Genomic DNA, 20,596 nt, shown 5'->3' with positions numbered 1-20,596 from the left:
TGGGCAGTTCCCATCTGGGGCTGGGCAGTTCCCATCTGGGGCTGGGCAGTTCCCATAGCCCCGTTTGGGGTTACAGCTGGGTCAGTGGTTTTTGTCAGTGTTGTACATCCCCTTACACAGAATCACCTGCACGGGGAATGCACAGGGGGAGAGGTGTCTGTGGGGGCTTTGTTTGCTGCACTCTCTCTTTTCTCAATCCCAAGTTTCAACTAGCCTGCTTTCCAAAGACTTGGAAGAAGAGTCACTTGATTTTTTTGGTAATATGGGGTTTTTTTAGCTTGACTCAGGGAGATAAACATGAAGGCAAGGAGAAATGTGTTAGGCAGCAAAACTCAGTTCTGTATCCTGTGGTAAGGACTGGATGATGTAAGAAAGAGATGTGATAAAAAAAGAATTGGAAGAAAACCTTTTTTTAAAGACCATGAAACTAATGAGATCAAAAAGGGAAGGCTTTTTGTAAATTGTTTCAGGGAGTGAACCCAAATTGCTGCTATGTCAAGACTTTGGTTCCCCAGACAATTAGTGAAAAATTAATACAGCAGGGCATGGGGTTTAGGGTTTGTCTTCCAACGTTAACTTTAGAAGGTTGCATCTATTTTYCCTTAGCCTCCTCTGCATCCAGTAGGGCACATCCAAAGGATATCTTTCTCTTAAGAAGAAACATGTTCAAATGTTTGATTTGTGAAATGATTTTAAGCTGGTAGGGGCCTGGCTGAGCTGTTTGTAGTTTGCCTCAGGCAGTTCCTGAGATGAGGTCAGTGCTGTGCCTTTCAGAAGTGGTGGCGTGCTCAGAGAAGAGATGACAGGGCTGACAGCAGCAAACACAACGCTGTTCTTTAAAGATGAAGAAAAGAACAAGGGATTTGTTGACCCTGCCACGCTACCTTTAATTTCTCTCTAAAAACACTGGAACAAATGTGCTGTTTGAAAGCCGAGACAAGGTGACAGGATGATGAGTAAGAGCTGGCTCAAGAACAAATAATGTCAAAACCAATTTAATTTTCACCTTTGATAGGGTGACAGAGGAGGATCTGTTGATGTCTTATAACTTGACTTAAGTTAACCTTATCATWCTTTCTCGTGTTCCATTCTAATAGGATGACAAATTAGGGAAGCTGTGCCCTGGAATAAACTGTGCCAGTGTGATTCCAGACCTGCCTGGAAAATTATAAAGCTCTGTTCTCAGTGTGGTTTCAAAAAACCTCGAGAAAACGAAACAAAAAAAGCCATCAAACAAACCAAAAAAAATCCCCAAAAAGTGCCACACATATGAAAAAAAAAAAAAAAACCTTAAAAAAATCCCTGGTGATATAGAGCAGAATATTTCCTGGCTTATTCCTGTTAAATCTTTCAGTCAAGGACCTTGATGCACCAGCTGAGTTTGCCACTCACACCTGTGGGTGATACAAAGCTGAGAGGTGCTCCAGGCGTRCTGAAGGATAGGATTAGGTTTCAAAGTGATGCTTAGAATTTAGAGAAGTGGTTTGAAGGTAAAGCAAGTGATGGCTCCCTATGGGCATGTGGAARTACTACATTTGGGAAAAAAATGCAGCTGCAGAAACATAAAATGAGGATAAAAAGAGCTTATGCAGCTGTTCCTTAGGAAAGGATCTGGATATTGTACAGAATAAAGCTGAACATGAATCAACAGGATTTTCCTCTGTAGAAAAATTGAGTATTCCACAATGATGTACAAGCCAAAGTAGGGCCTGTGAAATACATGAAAAAATCCTATTTTGAGTACCTGCCCATTTTTGTGTATCACAATTCATATTGGCCACTTGGAGAGAGCTCAGCAGAAAATAATGATCCCAATCTCAGCAGACAGGATGTCCAGAGCARTGGAAGGAGTTGCAAGTGTTTGGCCTAGGCAAGAGAAGACTGGAAATACCTGAGTTTGGAGTTTTAAATCTATAGAAAGCAGCTTACAGGCTGTTGTTGGAACTCCCTTTGGGTAAGAAAAGTAATGTGATACCTAAATTGCAGTGAAAGGATGTAGGTGAGGTGGTGTGAACATTGAGATGACTTGGAGAGGTTGCAGAATGTTTTACAACATGTTGGATAAAACTCTCTTGGGGATGATGACAGTAAAGATGGTCTTGTTTTGGGGCTGAAACATGGGTGAGGAAGCTTCTCAAAAGATGTTAGAGAAGCCAAGCAGTGTCTCAGCAATCACCTTGACAATTAATTCTGGTTGAACTAGTTTGTTACAAACCATGGTGTAATTTGCTTGCCAAATGCTAAGTTTTGCAAGTGCTAAAGTTCTGTCCCAGCTGAGTACCTTTGTTAAATTGAAAACTCTCTCTCTCTCTCTCTCCTTTCTTTTTGTTCATGTGCAGTGTTTCTACAAGGCTGCATGACAGTTAATGATGTATAAAATGTCTTTTACATTGCTGGGAGTACACAGAGAGATTATCTTCTGTGTGGGCAGTGTAGAGATGGAAGTTTGGGAAAGTCATTTCAGTTACATCACTGTGCATAGTTCTWGTTTAAATCATTTCAGTTTTTCTTTGCTCTGAAGGGAGAAATGCGGGGAAAATCAGGATTCATAATRTTCATCAGTATTTTTAAGTTTAACAAACAGGTTTATGTGTAAGTTGTCTTACAGCTTCCAGTTGCTGTAAAAAGATTTCTCCCTTGAATGTCTGTGAAGAGAAAATTACCCAGTAGGATTTTGCATCTCATGGGTGTTATTTCCAGCTAAAATATAAACTCTCAAGGGAAAGCATTTACAGGKCAAGAGGGATTASAGCTAAGTCTTCAGTCAGGCTCTTMGTTCTACMRCTACTAAGGTCAGAGAAAAAGCCTTTATCCATGTGATTGTGTTTGATGTGTTGYTGCACTATTTAATGAGGTAAAAGGAGCCTCTATGTAGTGATGCACTTGAAGGAGGAARCTTTCTGCTCCATTCCCTGCATAGAAGGAACTGAGGTCATCAGGAACTTCCAATCATGGGTGCTTAAAGAGAAACTTTCTATTAAAATTTCTTTTTTCCCCATGCATCTTCTTAAATTATGATCAGTTTCTGTTTTAAATTTGGCAGACAAAATGATCAATATATTGAGGGAAATAAAGTTCTTCCAGCAATCTTTTGATGGGCATATTTCACACCTTGATGCTGTCTGTATTTCTTATTGCAAGTGTTTCAGAGAGCACTGCCTTTATCCATCAACATAGGTAGGCCAAGTTATTAAAGCAGAACAAAGCATTAGTGGGAAATTTATCTTCATCTTTGAAATAATTATGCTGTCTTAATGTGTCATGAAAATCCATCAGTACTTCTTGGTAACATTTATTCCCATTAGGAGCCTAAAAATAGAGGCATTTCCAACRTTTTAGTATGCAAATCCTTTTCAAAYTTCTTATAATTTYATTTTAGTAACTTCTAGGCAAGTTTGCCTTCTTTCACAGGGTCAAAAATTTCTTCTTAATAGCCTCAGAGCATGATAAAAGTTAGAGTAGAATTAATTTATATTATAGAAAATAGTCTGTGGAATTGAATACATACAAAGATGAGGGTATATGCTTTGGTGTGTTTGAGCACAGGCTGCATTTTTTCCTGTCTTTGGTTCTGCCATTTTTTCCCCACATTTTCCTCCTGAGAGGAGGAAGTAAAATAACCTGAGGAACAGGGGATGGAAAGGAAAATAGGCTGAATTTCTTGCCTCTGCTGTGGTTGTGAGTTAGACTGATCAAATGGAGACTGGAACTGTTTTACTGATGTGGGGGCTTTGCCCTGTGGAAATAATTTGAAGTAAAATTTTGGACTTTCCATCTGAAATGAATTTGTTATTATTAATTGGGCATTTAACCGTGAAGTCTCTTGCAAAAATGAGAGTGCAAAATCAGAGTTTTTGACAGGGACAGGCCATAGGTTATGTTTTGTTTTTAAACTGAGCAGTGGTCATTAAAGTTAATTCGTTTAATAGGAGATCAGAGAGGGGAAAGAAGCACAGAACCATGACCTGCTCCCTCTCACATCATGGTGTGAGTAGATGAATCAGTAATTAGTATTTTAGCAGGTACCTAAAGTATTTGGTACTAAACCTAACTGCTTGAAAGTGATTTTTCCTCACTGTTCTGAGTATAGGGAAAAAAAATCATGCAAAACTTGTTGTTATTATGATTTATAACAATTTMATTTCTTACTAAAGCTACTGTCTTCAGTGTTTGTTGAACACCTTGGAAGGCCAGTCTAAATCCTGTTTTGGTAGAAATTATACATATTGTTTACATCCTGAGCTACAGGGTGACAGAAAGGTAAAGAAAATGCGGGTACATGAGGGATCTGCAGTCAGTAAAGACCTTGGGCCCATTTTGCAAACAACAAAACAAAACCTGCAAACAACAAAACAAAACCTGCAAACACTGATTCAGTGCACTGTTTCTTTTCACCTGGAACAATTTAGAACTATTTAGAAACGGTTCATTTAAATCCTGTATCTGTAATAGTGCATCTTTCTACTGTCTCAGTAGGAARAAGACTCCCCCTGTCATAATTGCATGAAAATGAAGTTATTATTTTAAGACTGCTTAGGCCTTGCTCTTCAATTTTTGATTCAGAATGTCAAATKCAATTATGAAATTCAAACTTCAAGTCAGAGACTTAGGCAATCACTTGATCTGAAGTAATTTCTATTTATGTGTAGAACAAAAATTCTTCTAGTAGGAACTCCTGACATGTACGAGTGATCAAGATAGCATGAACACCAGTCTTTGTGTGATGTTGTAGTGAAAGGTCTGGAAGGTTTGTGGTTTGATATAAAACATCAAACATGCTCTGAATCTTGGCATAAAATAACTTCACAGAGAAGTGCGTGCTGCAAGGGAATTGTGAAAATACATATTCAAAGAAAAAACATTTTTCACAGCAGCCAGGCCATGTATAGTTTCTAATGAAGTGAGTCCTTTTCAGCGTTTGGAACCAACAAATAATTTTAAAATTCCTAGTTGAAGCATAAAGGTTTTATTTAATACCTTCCATAATGACTGAATGATCGTGATGATGAATTATAGAGGATTTKATCACTAGGAGTCTGCAACAAGAAGATAAGGCAATAATCTATTTSTCTGCTTGTGGACATGTGTCTGGGATTTTGATTTTTCAATTTTTTTTTTCTAGTGAGTCATGCAAAGATGCATGATTCATTAACAGGTTAGGACAAACTGATAATATTAGGGTCTTTTCACCAATGCCAGGATGTTATTCTGTAATTTTTAGTATTTTCTCAAGGCTCCATTCAGGCATGACTCAGAAACAATTTAATGGTGAAGATATTGATCAATGCTCCAAATCCATCTGTGGTAATTGTCATGCCCTAGAGACTGGATGATTTCCATCAGAGGTTTGAAAGTAAGTTTTCTTATTGAAGAGTAAGCAGGAACACGTCTGGAGCTAAATCAGTTTTTAAATGTTTGTGATTTATTGCTTTGTTTAGTTGCTTTTTATTAGAGTATTCATGATTAGTAGCTGTTTGCCATCAATTGTGTGTAGTGAGGCAGTAGAAAGGGTGATGTTGTGCCATAATTAAACTAATTCAGGAACAGGCTAACAACCAGCATAAAAATATACCCAAAAAAAAAAAAAAAACCAAAAAAACCCCAAAACAAACAAACAAACAAACCAGCAATTCCAGTGCAGGTTTTCTTAATTGTTCATATAGGGAAAAGAATTTGGAGCCAGAAAACGCATTATCCAAAAGAGCAGCAAAGACAAATTTTCGTTGCTCTGAACCTCTGACACACAGCTAATTCATGTGAAGAGACTKCACATAGGGTCAGCATGTAAAACTAGAAATGAAAAATATGTATGGACTTGCAGCAGCCTGTTAGAACCACACTGGGTCCATGAACTGCTGGTTCATCTGGCAGGAGCTTTGATGGGGGATTTTTTCCCTCAGTCTGCTGTTTCTATGTCTCTTGTAGTTTTGGAGATACTGAAAACTGTGACAGTGAATAATTCACAAAATACTAGGATGACAGAATGTTATGGGTTTTTTACAGAAATCTTGTAAAACTGGTTGAAACACTTTTTTGCCAAATAAATTTCCACCTTCTAAAAATTCCTTTCTATTCACCAAGTAAGGTGATATTTTTCTGCTCTGTGTCCTATTATCCCAAGCTCTACAACCAATCTCTTTACTCTGTTTTTCCAACTGTGCAAATGTTGTCCAGAATTTGAGAGTGTGGCAGGTGATTGATGAACTGCAGTAGCTTTGGTTGGCCAAGTTTGTTAATGTGTGTTTGTCTCTGGCTTTTTTCATTTTCCCCATACAGAGAGCTACGGATAGTGACAGGAGAATGGTTTTTTGAAGAGAGAGCAAAACGCTTCAAACAATCAAATCTCGGAACTGATGTTGTCAGACAATCTATCCTACACAAATTCCCAGGTAGGGACCTCCAGAGGGAGATTTGTTTGTGCTCAATATGCTCAAAACCTTGTTTCTTGAATGTTTGACTTGTATTTTATTCCTGACACGGGGAATTGTAAGTATAATCAGTATTTTAATCTGTTTTATTTGTGCCCTACTCTGCAGTGATTTGTGAATGATTAAAAATCAAGAAAGGTAATACCTGTATGAGAGAAGTATCTCTGTGGAGATAGGGAGCTGCTGAAAAACTCACTGTGCAAACAGATAGACAGTGTTAACTGCAAAGCCCAGCAGCAGGGACCCTAAAAGTTCATTCTCAGCTCCTGCCAGGAAGTTTGGCTGCATGAAGAGATCTAAACCCAGCCATTTTTTTGCCTTTGGCTCTCTTATTGGTGATAGTCATGAGCACAAACTGCTCAAATCTTCTTTTTCAACTGTGAAGAAGAAAGGTAAATATGGAATCCTGGCTGTCGACCGGAGCAGGGGCTCTGTCCAGGCCACTTTGTGTTCTGCCTTTTCTCTTGCCCAGGTGTGTCCAACAAGCTGCCCCTGCACTTTTGGGTACAATGAGCTGTCTGTCTGTCTGTCTTGGCCAAGCACAGCAAGTGCATGGTGTGTGTTGTCGTGGTTTGAATGAATTCAATGGGAGCAAAACACTCCCAAGTTCCAGCAAACCTCTCTCTCTCTCTCTCTCTCTCTCTTCCCCACCCGGGTCCTGGAGACAAACTTTTCCACAGAGAGGAAAGTAAAAAGAAAAGGGAAAAAAAGCCCTATTTTTTAAAAATTATAAAAAACAAAACAAAACAAAAAAACCTGTGGAACCAGCTGTTGATCCCAAAGCCTTTCTCTTCCCTCCTGGGAGTAGCTTCACCTCCGGGGCCCCCAGAGGGGTTGGACAGAGTCTCTCTCCGGTGGTTCACTGAAGGATCTTTCTCGCCTGTCGTGCCACAGGAAATCCTCCAATCCTCAGATGACGAAGAAAAAAAAATTGAGGAAAAACAAGTCCAAAGAAAGGGAGAAAAAAGGAGCAGTCCCAGAGAGCAGACAGCTTCTTTTCCGCCGCTGATCCCGAGAGAGAAAAAAACGTGTGTGTCTTGTCCCTTTCCCTGCCATTGTCCTTGAAGGGAGGAACATCACCAAACAAACCAGAGCAGTCTTGACTAATATATAGTTACAGAAGGGTTGTTTAACTTTCCTCTAACATAAGCAGATGATAGGAATACAATACTCAGCTAACCTAGGATATGTGTGAGCAGCCCTGGCACCCTGCAGGGAACCACAGCACTGCTGGTTTAAGAAACAAAGAGTTTTTCCTCAATGCTGATGCTTTGTACTCACTGAACTCCCTCACTGTGCACACAGAAGCTGTTAGATAGTCCATTTCAGATGTAAAATTTATCCCTAATTTTATCCCCTAGCTTTTAACCTAGCTCCAATGGTTTGCAGCCATTGGAAAAAAAGAAAAAAATCATGGTGCCAACCTGCTGCTGGGAAAATACAGACCTTGCCAATATCACTGTTCTTGAGAAGCTGTAAAACTGGCAAGTGTTTAAGTTCTTAGTATTATGTCAGTGGTCATACTGGGTATTTTGAGATTTTTTTTACTTGATAGATATATTGAAAAATATATTTAAGCCATTTTCCCTCTACCTTATTAATAGTGGAATAAACATTTTAATGATGAAAGCATTATTTTCTTTAACAGAAAAGATACTTTACAGTTTGATATTGAATTTCAGGTCCTTTGGTTATTAAATACTGTCTGTGATAAATTTGGAAGTGTAATTCAAGACAAGAGCTGATAATGAGGAACGTCTCAATCTGAAGTTTAATGTTCTTGAAAGAAAAAGCCAAGAAAGTCCCAAAGTTTTCTCATTATGTACTTTAGTAAGTTGCCATGTGCTGTGTTTTTTGTGCAGAAGTTCACTTTTCATTTTCTTTCCCTCTCCACTCCAGACACAGTTTCCACTGCTGATGAAGAAAGAACATACAAAGAACAACCCCAAGAAAATGAAGRAAAAAAGCCAGATGTACCAGTCTCCTCCACAAATGGGCACAAATCTGTCTTTAGCAGGCCTAGAAAAATTGGGTAAATCCTTTCATTTTGTTGGTGATGTTGTTTGTTTTGGTTTCTGGGATTTTTTTAAAAAAACTGATAAATCTGAAACAGCTGTATATGGTTGGATAGGTTTTCTTTTGAGTTTTTCCAGTCTTCCACATCAGCCTGAAACTTCCTGGAATTAGAAACAACCTTCATTTAAAGGCATATTCACTATAATTAGATTGCTGTTTCCTAGGAAATGCAATAGCAATTATTCTTCAACTATAAAGGCAGCAGAAAAAAAAAGTCATTTTAGTCCTGGATTTTTCTTATTTCTGCTCAGAGGAAACAGAGTGCCCTTAAAACCCTTTCCATGGTGGCTGGAAAACTTTGCTTCTGTTGAAAGGGTGAATACATTTTTATTAGGGATCCCACAGATAGGGCAGGTGGATGTTTTTTACACGTTTTTTACTTCTGRGTAGAGATGACTGTGGAATTACCTACTCCAGAAATTAACACAAGGGATTTATCTCTCTTTAATGTAGGAAAAAGAGCATCAGAAAGCTTCTGGCCTCTCAAATTATGGTGAAGAAAGAACCAGCTTAGGGAATCCTCCATAATGGGACCTAGATTTTGCTCTGAGTCATGCTTAGTGGTAGCTATAGTAGGGGTACATTGAAGTTAACTTTTCTAATCCTCCTTCCATTCAAATCCTTTAAGCAAAGCAATTAGTCATATTCCCCTGTGAGAAACAATTGTGGGGTTTTTTTTMATTKTTGTTYATTTCAGTGACTTTTTYCTGTTTGTGGCCAGAAATGTTTTCGGTGGTGACATTCCCCATAACAGGACTTTAATCCTACAAGAACCTGGTTAGCTTTTCCCAGTGTATTTTGTGGCCTCTTTTAGAAGTGTTTYATTATTTTTCCTCTTCCTTGCTTGCTTCTCCCTCCCTCAGGTTCCACATTTGTGTGTCTCATGAGTGGATTTATTTTAGCCAGGRCTTTTTTGGGGCCAGCTGCTACTGACAATGTAATGGGATAATTTAAGTGTCTATTGTTGTTTGTAAGGTTATGGGAAGTACTGTCACTTTTTTTTTTGGAATTTCATTTCATTCATTTCTGTCCCATTTGGCCATGTTTTGCAAGGTAAGGAGGTGAGGCTGTGTTTTTGGGAAATGGCATGTTTGGGGCATTTGATGTCTCAAATTCTATAAATGTTTACAACAGAAAATACATCTAGAGTAATTTTCTAGGGGAAAATACACATACTTAGTAAAAAATACTTTGCTAACTATAAACTCCTAAAAAATAGAGAGAAGTTTTCACAAAAGGCACTTCTGGTTCTAAGCCTGAATAGAAGGAATATTTTAGTATTTTGGTGTCTTAAAATACRGTTTGCAGTACATGTGAAGTTTCTTTCCCCCAGGAAGCAGTTTTATAACCAGATTTGGTGCTCTGTTGACCCTTATATCCAGAGTAGTCCATAGGTTAGCCAGATGTGATTAATGGACTGTGAACAGCAAAATTTTGAAATTTTTTTTTCCCCTTTTATCAACAGGAAGGTGATCAGGGCAGTTACCAAAGGAGAGATTATATATGGAAAAGATGAAGGTGAGAGGAACACAGAGGCTGAAAGCCCAAACCTGCGGGGTGGCAAATCAGCTCCGTGCTCMGAGAGGTGAGCGGGGATCTGGGACAGGGACTGATCTGGGGGTGTGTGCCCCTGCCCTGGGCTGCTTGGTGTCTGGGGATGAGAAACAGAACTTATGTTCAAAAAAAAAAAAAAAAAAAAAAAAAAAAAAAAAAAAAAAAAAAAAAAGCAAACCCCAAATTGCCCAACAAACCTAAAAGTTATCTCCACTCATCTTGCTTTACTCTCCTTGTGTTCAGCTGGTGATTGAGGTCAGTACATTGCTTTTTGTTTTCTGGCTTTTCTTTGATGAGCTGTGTTCTTGTTACAGAACCGAGGCTCTCTGTTTTTCTTGTGTAATGACATGCTAATTGATTATAATTTATTTTTCCTTCTTTAAAGGCTGTTCCCCCCACTCCCTTTCCATGATTATTGTCCCAGTGATTTCTAGTAGGATTCCATTTATCATTCTTCTGGGCCTGAGAGATACCTACTATTGCCTCTGATGACATTTTAAAATGCCAGATGCAACATTCCTCTCATGTCCTACCTTCAAAATAAACTTAAAACCAGCTCATTTTTTCCTTGTTCAGTTGGTTAGCCTACACTGGATACAGACCCACATTCTTTGCTCAGGTGCACACACCTAGAAATTTTACAGTTTGGATTGAAAATGCAATAATAATTTGCTGCAAGTTCCAATAGCAATTTCTGTCTCTAAACCAGTGTTTCTGGGAGTCTCCAAAGAAAAATGCAGGAACAAAGGACAGCAGGTAAAAGGAACATCATGGACTTTAGTATGCACATAGATAAACCTTCTTGTTGAAGCAAGAGCTTGGTTCTTTGTTACCTACAATTCAAAATCCCAATTTCTAGGTGTTCTGCAATATGCCTAAAGCTGATGGTGGTGATCTTCTTGACAGCTGATAATTTGATTTCTTTTTTGCTGCATTGGGTGCTGCAGCACTTAATAGCCAATCCAGCTTTCAAGGTAGTTTTCTTTAACCCATCCAGTTCACTTTTTTGTTCCACTAAGCTTATTAGGTATTCTATATCTAACCAGATTCAGACCTGACTTCTATGCAAAGTAGAATTTTTGCTGTTTTTCTGGATTTCTTGGTTTTTTTTTTTCCATTGAATAGAGATGAGTGAAGGATGTAAGGGACAAAACCTCAGGATGCATCTGTTGTCTGTGCTGCTTTATACTGAGTTTATGTGATATTAGTAGCATTCTCCAAGRGTTTACCAGGGTAAAGACAAATAGATGCTTGTGAGAGGTCTGTGAACTCTTTTTATGTGCCAAACAACAAGAAAGTTATCATGAAGTTAATCATAAATGAAGCAAAATAATCTTGTTGGGTGGTGGARTTAAGCACCAGATAAACTCTCAGTACAGACCTACAAAGAATGAAGTAATCTATAAAGACAGCTTTTATGTTTGATTGCGTTGCTTGACATCCACATAAATCATAATTTTCAAGCTGTTTCCCAGAGCCAGGGTGCAGGACTTGTTAAATTAGGRGTATTGAGTCATTGTGGCAACTTCTTCTCTACTTGTCATCTCATTCTCACTTGGTGAAATTGATGTTCTGTGCCAAAGTGCAGAGCAACACTGTCAAAATTGGTAATATTTCACCTACCAGCAGGGAAACAGAGATTTTTTTAAATTCTTTTTATTCTTTTAAAACACTTCTGGTTAAGAGAAGATGTACTGATCAGAGAACAGGGAGACCCAAGCCATGAATTCACCTCTCCTATTGGTTTATTTCTACTCCAGCAAAAATATTCAGTGATTTTGCTGCTGAATAAGCTGGGAGGCTGCCTCAGGTCAGGATATTTCTAGGAGAAATAGTGTGGGAATTTCAGGCTCATTTACATAGTCTGTACCCTTTGCACTGAGGAATTGTCTCTTACATCCACGAGGAAAAGCCTGGCAAAGTCACAACACCATTTTTCTGTTGTCTACTTAAAATGTATAAAATGTGTCACATCTATCTCTTAATAGCAGGCTGAAATAAGAACAAAATACTCACTTTTTAATAATTTTCATTGTTTAAAAAGGTTAAGAAAGTGCAACAGCCTACCCTTTCTAACCATTAGTGTTCACATGGGCTTACCAGTATTTTCTAATAGAAAATGTCCCACGGAAAAGTTTTCACCTGCTGTGATGTTAGGCAGCAACTGGGGTCTGCTGTGCTGGTCACAGATGATTTTTTATCACTTTTACTAACATGAAACCTCCAAGAAGACCTGTTCAGCTTTCTCAGTTTACCAGTGGTTGAAGGAATCAGTCAGTTCGGGTCAAGAGTCATTGCTACAATATAAATTGAACAGTTGACAAGCTGGTGTTTTTCTGAGAAGTTGGAAAGCGGATAACCAAGGATTTTAGACTTTCTGAAAGCAGTGCTGATGCAGAAGCATCCAGAACTGCCATGAAACTGCAGTTTCCCTTTAGACCAAGGAGCAGCGTGGTAGGAAGGGCTGCAGAAGCTGACCCACGTCCGGTGTGGGTTGAACACGGACCAGAGCAGCTTCTGCAGCCAAACAAGAGCTGCCTTTGGGCCATCTGCACCTCTGGTAGAAGCTCTGACAATGCTTGTCTGATTTGTGAGTGTAAAGTCATTGTTCTTCACCTTTGCCTGTGTTTTTCTTTCCAGGTGATCCCACAGTCCATYAGGGCTGTCACAGTGGTTTGTTAAYTGGGCTGCCTCAGTTTGCCCAGAGCCATAACCCCTCTCTCCTCCTCTCTCCCCACAGAGGCAGCACTGTTTCCCTGAGCAGCAGCAGTGGTGCAGGGGCTGTTGTAGCCCATCCCAGAGGGTTTCCAAGCCCCGGGAGCAGAGGCAGCGCTCCCAAACCCTCCGTGCCGCGCTCGCCGGCGCTCAGCACCCGCAGCATGACCACGGACTGCAGCCRGGTAAGGACAGCTCTGGGGTGGCCCCAAGGACAGCTGGCCCCAAACAGGATGACTGGGCTGGCACCTGCCCTGCTGGATTGGTTTGTAGCACAGCCTGACACAGAAAATCTGATTTCTCCCTCTGTTCTGCTGGAGCCGGTGCAGAATTTGTCATTCTCTCTGCCGGAGCAGAATTTGTCATGCTCTTGTCAGTGATGTGGTTTTTGGMTTGGCAGGCGTTTCACTTTTATCTAAAACTTGCTGTTGGTGTCCAGCATTGTATAATAAGTTGCAGATTCTGAACTGGGAGGCACAAGRGTTGGGAATAAGCACTTTTGGCACTTCAGAGCCTTGAGTAAGTGCTATGAAATAAGGATATGAGTTTCAAGCATGCACGATCCAGCATTCTCCCACTGATTTCTTAAGGAAAACATAGCAAGTCCAACACTTGAAAAAATCAGGTCAAAATTATTTTGCTATTTTTTTTTTTTTTTAAATTTGGACACTGGGCTCTGCATAAATTATTCCACAACACAAAATGTGCGATAAGCACGTTATCAGAATAATTCCTCTCACATGCTGTTTGGCCTCTTGGGATGTATTTACCACTAATGTTTGGAAAAAGAAGGTTCCATTAATAGATGACTGTTTAAATCAGAGCCTTATTGAAAGCATTAGTTTTCTTTCTAACTTCCAGATATTTGGCCTAATATTTGTCTTTCCTGAAGAAATATATATATATATATATATATATATATATATATAGTGTATATAAAAGGCAGTTTGTGGAGCTGTAAAAAATGAATAATTGTTTTATTTGTATTCTTGTTGGCATATAGACTGACTTGTTTTCAAATGCATTAGATTTGTTTTAAAAATCCATTTAATTTAGATGGAGTTATGTTATTGGCCTTTCTTTTACAGGAAGGCCAAAAGTTATAATGATATCAAACATCCTGGCYTTATTGAAGGAGTTATACTGGCATAATTTAATCAGTTCAAGTCCATTTGGTTTTGCCCTGGCTGAAATCATTATGATGGTATAAAAAACATAGGTTTTGTCTTTTCTTTCTTTTTTTTCTGATTTCTGAGCTGAGTGAACTTCTAATATATTTGGCTGTTTCTCTTGGCTGATGCTTTGCTCTGATTCTTCAGCTGCAAATTCAGAATGTAAGCAAGAATTGCRTCTTGGTGCAAATTTTGTGCATGATCAGTGCTAAGCAAAGCAGATTAGATTGGAATCTAAATACATTCAGTAATAGATGGGTGTTAAAGGAGCTTTGGAGTTCTGAAATCTAATAGAAATGATGAGTTAATAGACCAAGAGTGAATAAACTTGGGTTTTTTATTCATGGCATGTACATTTTTCTTATCGGGCAGGACACAGGCTTAGAAAATGGCATGATTATTCCAGCAAGTGAAAGTGTACCTGAAGATTTAGTAAAGAAGCACTGCAGGAAGCCATCTGGAACACCTTCCATTGCAGTTTCTAGGGTATCTTTGTCATCAGGCAAGTATTAAGTGTTTTCCTACTTTCTGCCAGCCTTTATTATCAGAGKATTGTGCCTATTCTTGTGACTGCTCCTTTTGTTTTTAAAACACATTGCAAGATCAGATGTGAGTTTCATAAATTTGTTCATATTCATTCTGAAAATGCTTTCCTTTCACTAGCCATATTCATGCCACAACACAAGTTTTACATGAAAAAATGGTCATCCTTACCCAAGAAATGTTGATACAATGTTGGTGTAAGGTAAATCACACACTCTTAGAATTATTACAAGATCTCATTCACAACTGTATGTTGTTCAGTCATCCTCTGTGTGCTCACCTGTACAAAACACTAAATACTATGTGTATATAACATTACTCTGCTGCTGCCATTACATTTCACACCCACTTTGCTCAGAAGCAAATTTGGGAAACAGTCAGCGATCAGAGAACAAGCCCCTGACAGACTTCTTGTCATTCCATTTTTATATGTGATGCACTGAACCAGTCAATCCATCCATAATTTCCCTCATTCTGTTGGAGGTGTTGGGTAGAAAAGGCTCACACAGGAAGGTGCTGTCACAGCCACTTTGCAGCAGTGGGGGGAGATCTCCTTTTTTCTCTCTGAAATAAGAGCACCCTGCACTCTTCTGCTTCCCCCAGCACTCAGTCAGCTCCCTGCAGGGCTGATGGGCTGGGTTGGGTTCACAGGTTTCTCTCTGAAACACGGCAGTAATCACTYTATTGCAGCTGGATTTAGCCTAAAGCAGAAAGCCTGGTGGTGTACCCCACAGAACTAACCCAAGGAGATAATGCTCTTTACTTCAGACATTGCAGCTTGAAAGCACTAAAATTTCATGGAGAAAATTGTTCAGTGCAGATCCAGGCAGAGGTGTTACAGATGGCTGCTTCTTCAGGAAGCAAAAGTTCTCCCATTCTTTCCACCTTATAAAATAAAAGCTTTCCTGGTAGGCAAGAATTGACCTCGTGTTACCAAAGCAGATGGATGCTGAGCAAAACTGTAGGCAACTGTTGGCAACCCAGACACTTCATTATCTCCTTGGCAGATCTCAAAGGACATGAGGCTCAGGAGAGTGACCCTTCCTGTCACATCAGCTCTAGACCAGGTAGATGAACAGCTAAAAACTTCTCAGATTCCTACCTGCAGGATCTAAAAAAAGTTATCTTCCCCCATCTTTTATTTCTAAATATATAGAAATGTATAGAAACTGTCACACAAAGTATTTCTATGGGGAGGATTAAGATGCCTTGGAGAAAGATTTTCTATCTCATGCTATAGAGTGGATGAGAGACCTGTAGGACTGAGTGAAACTGCTGGAGCTCTTGAGATTTATTTGTTTTCTCCCAATTTCTTCACAAGGAACACCATTTATGACAGAAGTACATTGAGTCCCTCTGTATCCCCAGCTGCCTGATTCTGATGCAGATGCTGGGCAGGGTTTGGTGGTGGTGGTGATAGATGTGACAGTCACTGTGAACATCTGGACAGAGAGTTCTGCAACATTCCAGGCTAAACTGCCTGCAAGAAAAAGTCAAAACCTTCATCTATGGTATCATCCACAGGAGACAATCWCAGCAGAAAAATAAATAGTGCAGGGGTAAATTATTGCCTGGAAGGCTGAATAGCATCAGAAAGCATATTTCTCCATTTATCATTATGATGTTAATTTGCAATAATTTTTGACAGATTGTTTTGATGTTTTTTTCTTAAAAAACCAATTGGGTTCAGGGCAACACTTGTATGGAAGACAAAATGGAATATTTCTGTTTAAACTATAGCAAACATTTTAATTCTTTTCATTTTGCAGACCGCAGCCGATCTGAGATCGATTTGAGTGAATCTTTCTCTGAAGGGAATGAGGACACTCTGAGCATAAGGAGCAAATCTGTACCTAGTGCCTTAGATCAGGAATTGGTGAGTTATAAATATGCAAATATTTATCTGCTGGAAATTCTGGTTATTCAGACCTATGAAATCAGCACTGTATGTGTATATTTTTATAAAACATAGGCAAGGCAGACCATTCTTTTGGGGATATTTATTGAGTTTTTAAACAATGTCATCTTCTGAGTATGTTGGCTGTAGAGTGATTTCAATAAAAAGTCATKGCTCCAGTTTGTTGTAAATTTGCTGGGTTTTTGAGCTCACAGAGGAGAGAAATCTAKCCTGAAGATAAATTACAGGCACTAAATTGCACATGATCCAAATTCTGTTAATTCAAACTTCCACAAATTTTAATTTCAATGCTGAGAAATTCCACACTTTAAAGCTTTTAATCTTTGTCTGGTCTGGTTTTTACCATTATCTGTATTTTTGGCAAAGCATGACCCAACTTTCTGTTCTTCCAATGTTGTTTGTTTTTTCTTCCTTTTGACTCTTCCATACATTTTCTTACCTTTTTTKGTGTATTCTATGGACTGCTTTTCCTGAAGTGATTCACAGCTTCCATCTCTCCTTATGCACATATCCAAGACAGGCAATTTGCAGATGTGCATCAATGCTATAAAAGCACCTCCAAGCTTTTTAAATATGCATGAGGAAAAAAAACCCAACAGTTATTTTAACAGCTCTTTGTCTAATCACAGTTTGTTTTAAAGTTTCCAAATGTGTGCTTGTAGCTTATGCACTTTGCCTGTTGTCACAGTCCTTCCCTTTTATCTGCTCTTTCCAGAAGAGTATTGGCCATGCAGATGTCTCCCCTTCTTGTAGTGTTGATATTTTGATATTTGAGCCTTGGTGGAAAAAAATGTGTTGGAATTTCCATATTTTCTTGGATTAGTAGCAGTCAGAAGATGTGCCTGCAGCATTTCTTTGGGTTAATCTTTGAGGAATTAACAAAAGATCTTCCTGTATATCATAGGTTGGTGAAAGACAATCTTCAAAAATAAGTGGTTTATTTTTAAMTTGTAATGAAGAAAAGAGATGTGTTCTTTATTAAGAGTTTGAAAAGGTTGCAAAAGAAAAGCACAAAATAAAAAATGCAGATTTTACATTTCTTTTTATCTGTTCTCTGTTCTAATTGACATTTGCTACTTAGATATTTCTCTGAGGCAGCTGCCAGAGATGACAAACCCAGAGAGGTTTTCTGTTTTTTGATTTTTGACTTCTTAGTCAGAGGTTTGGTTTTGCTTTTCTTTCTTGCTGACTCCGAATGAAATTTCAGATTGCACGTCTGCAACTCTGTAGCTTCTTTGCCAGCATAGAGACCTCTCTGGAGGCACAACCTTGATTTAGCTGCTCTGGAGTCTGAGAGAGTGCTAATTCCCCTTTAAAATTCAATCATAACAGGAGTCACAGATCTCTGATTCTCCCTATATCCTCACTTTCTCTGCCTTATGAAATGAACTGATTGCATTTATCAGCTTTTGTGCTACCATATTTATTCAGGGTCGTTTGTCTCACAGGAGTCCTTCAGAGTCTTGTCCTGTATTCATTATGGATGCAGYGTTTTGAGATAAAAGCTGCATTCCTGCTGGAATTTATTTTAGTTGAACCTTGAATGTAAGAGAGAAAAAGAAAGATATCTGATGAAGGTAATACCAACTCCTGCAGCCTGAGAAAGTTGGAGTTCCACCTCCTTTTCTTCTAGCTGGGGTCCTTCACTCATTTATGGTGATGGAGGTGACAGCAGTGATATTAGAGATGCACTTTGCTGCAATTTATCAGCTGAAAGGATGGGAAAGGGCTTTTAGCTGCTTTTCTCTCAACATTATCAGGGAAACCCACTATACACTCAGAGAAATCAGCTGGAAAATTGAACAGATATTTTGCTTCTCTCACTTAGCACTGCTTTTGGTAGTGAAACAGAACAAGCCCCAAAACCCACATGGTGTGGTACAGATTTATCAAGGAGCACAGGGAACCAGCTAAATCCAGCATTGTGTTCATGTGTGAGCCCCTTATCTGGAGGGGTGTGAGCTGAATTCCTGACCAAGYAGTGTTCATTGCATGCTCAGCTGCTTTTTCAGGAGTAATTGGATGATGTGCATTTTACAGCCCCCACTGGAGACTGTGAAACTAATATCYTACTAGCTCTAACTTCAATAAGCTAATAACACCAACCAATTATGTAGCTGCAGTTCTGTAACACCTCCTGAGAAATAGAATCGCCATGGTGCAAAATAAATTAAGAGCGCAAGTTAAATATTAACCTTTTTTTTTAAGCTTTAGATATCTGCTTGCAGACAAAAATGGATATTCAGCAGTTGTGAGGACTCTGTGAAGTATCTAGACCTGAAATACCCCACACCAAAGATGTTGCCTTACTTTTTTTTTTCCCCCTGTATTTAATTATTTAGCAGTAAAAATGTAGTATTGTTTATTTTCAAGTTAATTGGGATGCATACAACAGTGCAAAGGAAAGTTTTGCATACATTACTATGATTGCTTCTTTCTGTTCTGTGGGCAAGTAAAAAAATTGTGTTTCCTTGTTCAAATTTTAAAACTAGACTATGTCACCTGACATCTGAACTCAATGAGGGGAGTAGAAAGGAAGGGTGGATTGGGTTTTTTTTGTTTGTTTTATTTCAGATTTTTGGGAGTTTTGCTTTTGAATGATATAGCAGTCTGTTCCCCTAAAATAGTTTGCTCTGTCGTGCCGGGGTTTCCAAGGAATTTTTTTTCCTTTTATTTAGTATAAAGTTTCTATTACTTCTATTTGTTTTTTTCTGTGGGTTGGTAACTGCCTTCAGTAGTTTAGAAAGTTAAGAGAGCAGCAGAGCAAGCTCATGGTAAGAACATGAAGTTAAGTGTTTCTTTTGCATRTAAATTTTGGTGATGGCTTGTCCTGATTTCCCTCTGCTCAATATTAAATATGCAGATACAATTGGAAAGCAGAAATACAAAATAACTTTCAGCTGATTTCATATCTGTTCAGACACTGCAGAAAAGGAGAAGAGACGTAACAGCCAGTTTTACGTAAACTATGGCAAATGTACTGCAGATTTTTTTTTTCTATAAACTGTGACAATTCAACTCTCTAGCAGCATTTCTTCCCTGACCTTTTTTTGCTGATTAGCACAGAAATCTTTGAGGCTTCTGGATTTGAAAAAAGTGCTTCTAGGTTTAGTTTCAAAGAGTGAGAACAACTAAGCAATAGAGAATGGGGTAGGTCAAAAGGCAGGGTTTCATAGCTGCAAAGAAGATTTAAGGAAGTTGAGCATTTGACTTCCATTAAMAGTAAAAGCAAAGTCTTTCAAAATATACCTGCCATAAGGTTTATGGAAACACTGAGATTTCCAAGCTATGCTTAGTAGGATTATAATTGTGTGCTGGCATTTTTTTGTGTTATTTTGCTTAAAAGTTAAGAGTCCCATTAGGGCCATCAATCAGATCTAAAGATTTGGTTTAGATTTTTGCTTTATTCCTCTGTTTAAACAATGATTTTTTTTTTCCTGTATATTGGTTAAAGATGCTAAATTTCAGTCTTGTTTATTAAAACTCAAGCACCTATATAAAGCTGTGAAATTACTGATTTCCCACCTTTTWTTACTAAAATAATACAGAAATCTGATTTTTTTAATGCTCATCAATTGGCTTGATAAGACATGAMGTGTATGTGTGAAGTTTTTCAGTTATTAAACAATTGAATCCTGAAACTGTAGCAGTCCCTTCCCCTTACTCTCCTTGTCTGTGTGAAGAGGTGGAAAATGTAAATCAAAAYTCCTCTACAGAACAGAATTGGAGTGCATCCAGCACCATCTTCCTGAAGTGGAAAACTTGTGAAACAAAGCYCAGTGACAGAGGCTGACAAATACAGAGCAGAACATGACAACTAAAATRCCTGTTTGTCATTTAGGGTTATCTGGATGAAACAGAAGAAGACATTGATGGCATAGTGGCCTCTCGTTACCCGAACAAACATGAACAAATGACAAGTGGATTATCAACAGTAAGGTCTTGAGTAGAAAACATGCATTTCCTTCCACAAAAGATCATATTTCCTCCAAAAAGTAATCAAACTTCATATCACTTACCACATTCATCTTCCATTCTACTCCTGAAAAGCATCTTTTAACATTCAGATAGATTTTCTATTGTATTATTAATGCTGCTCAAAGCTAAAATACTRTTCTCTGCAGGGCCTGGAAAGAGAAAACTATTTTGTATGCTCATTAGCAGATTTCCTCATATGCTGGGGTTATTAC

At 38.6% G+C, this 20,596-nt stretch overlaps 1 protein-coding gene across 2 annotated transcripts in view; it reads left to right on the top strand.

The window, feature by feature from the left end:
* SYTL5 (synaptotagmin like 5) overlaps positions 1–20,596 on the top strand; it is a 45,725-nt gene that overhangs the window by 9,649 nt on the left and 15,480 nt on the right. Inside the window, exons 3-12 of one of the 2 annotated variants that reach the window (XM_057380348.1) lie at positions 557–561; positions 4,420–4,451; positions 6,004–6,010; positions 6,277–6,389; positions 8,328–8,460; positions 9,970–10,089; positions 12,799–12,958; positions 14,318–14,447; positions 16,258–16,364; positions 20,248–20,340. In XM_057380348.1, coding sequence (XP_057236331.1) covers positions 557–561; positions 4,420–4,451; positions 6,004–6,010; positions 6,277–6,389; positions 8,328–8,460; positions 9,970–10,089; positions 12,799–12,958; positions 14,318–14,447; positions 16,258–16,364; positions 20,248–20,340 — 900 coding nt within the window. Of the gene's footprint in view, positions 1–556; positions 562–4,419; positions 4,452–6,003; positions 6,011–6,058; positions 6,390–8,327; positions 8,461–9,969; positions 10,090–12,798; positions 12,959–14,317; positions 14,448–16,257; positions 16,365–20,247; positions 20,341–20,596 lie in introns of those variants that run through there. The other variant, XM_057380347.1, reaches the window with a different exon arrangement.

The sequence above is a fragment of the Malurus melanocephalus genome, unplaced genomic scaffold, assembly GCF_030028575.1.
Source record: "Malurus melanocephalus ecotype Western Australia unplaced genomic scaffold, MMel_1.1 scaffold_448, whole genome shotgun sequence".
Taxonomy (NCBI): domain Eukaryota; kingdom Metazoa; phylum Chordata; class Aves; order Passeriformes; family Maluridae; genus Malurus; species Malurus melanocephalus.
The sequence above is the reverse complement of the archived record's forward strand: the minus strand, read 5'-3'. Positions and strand labels throughout refer to the sequence as shown.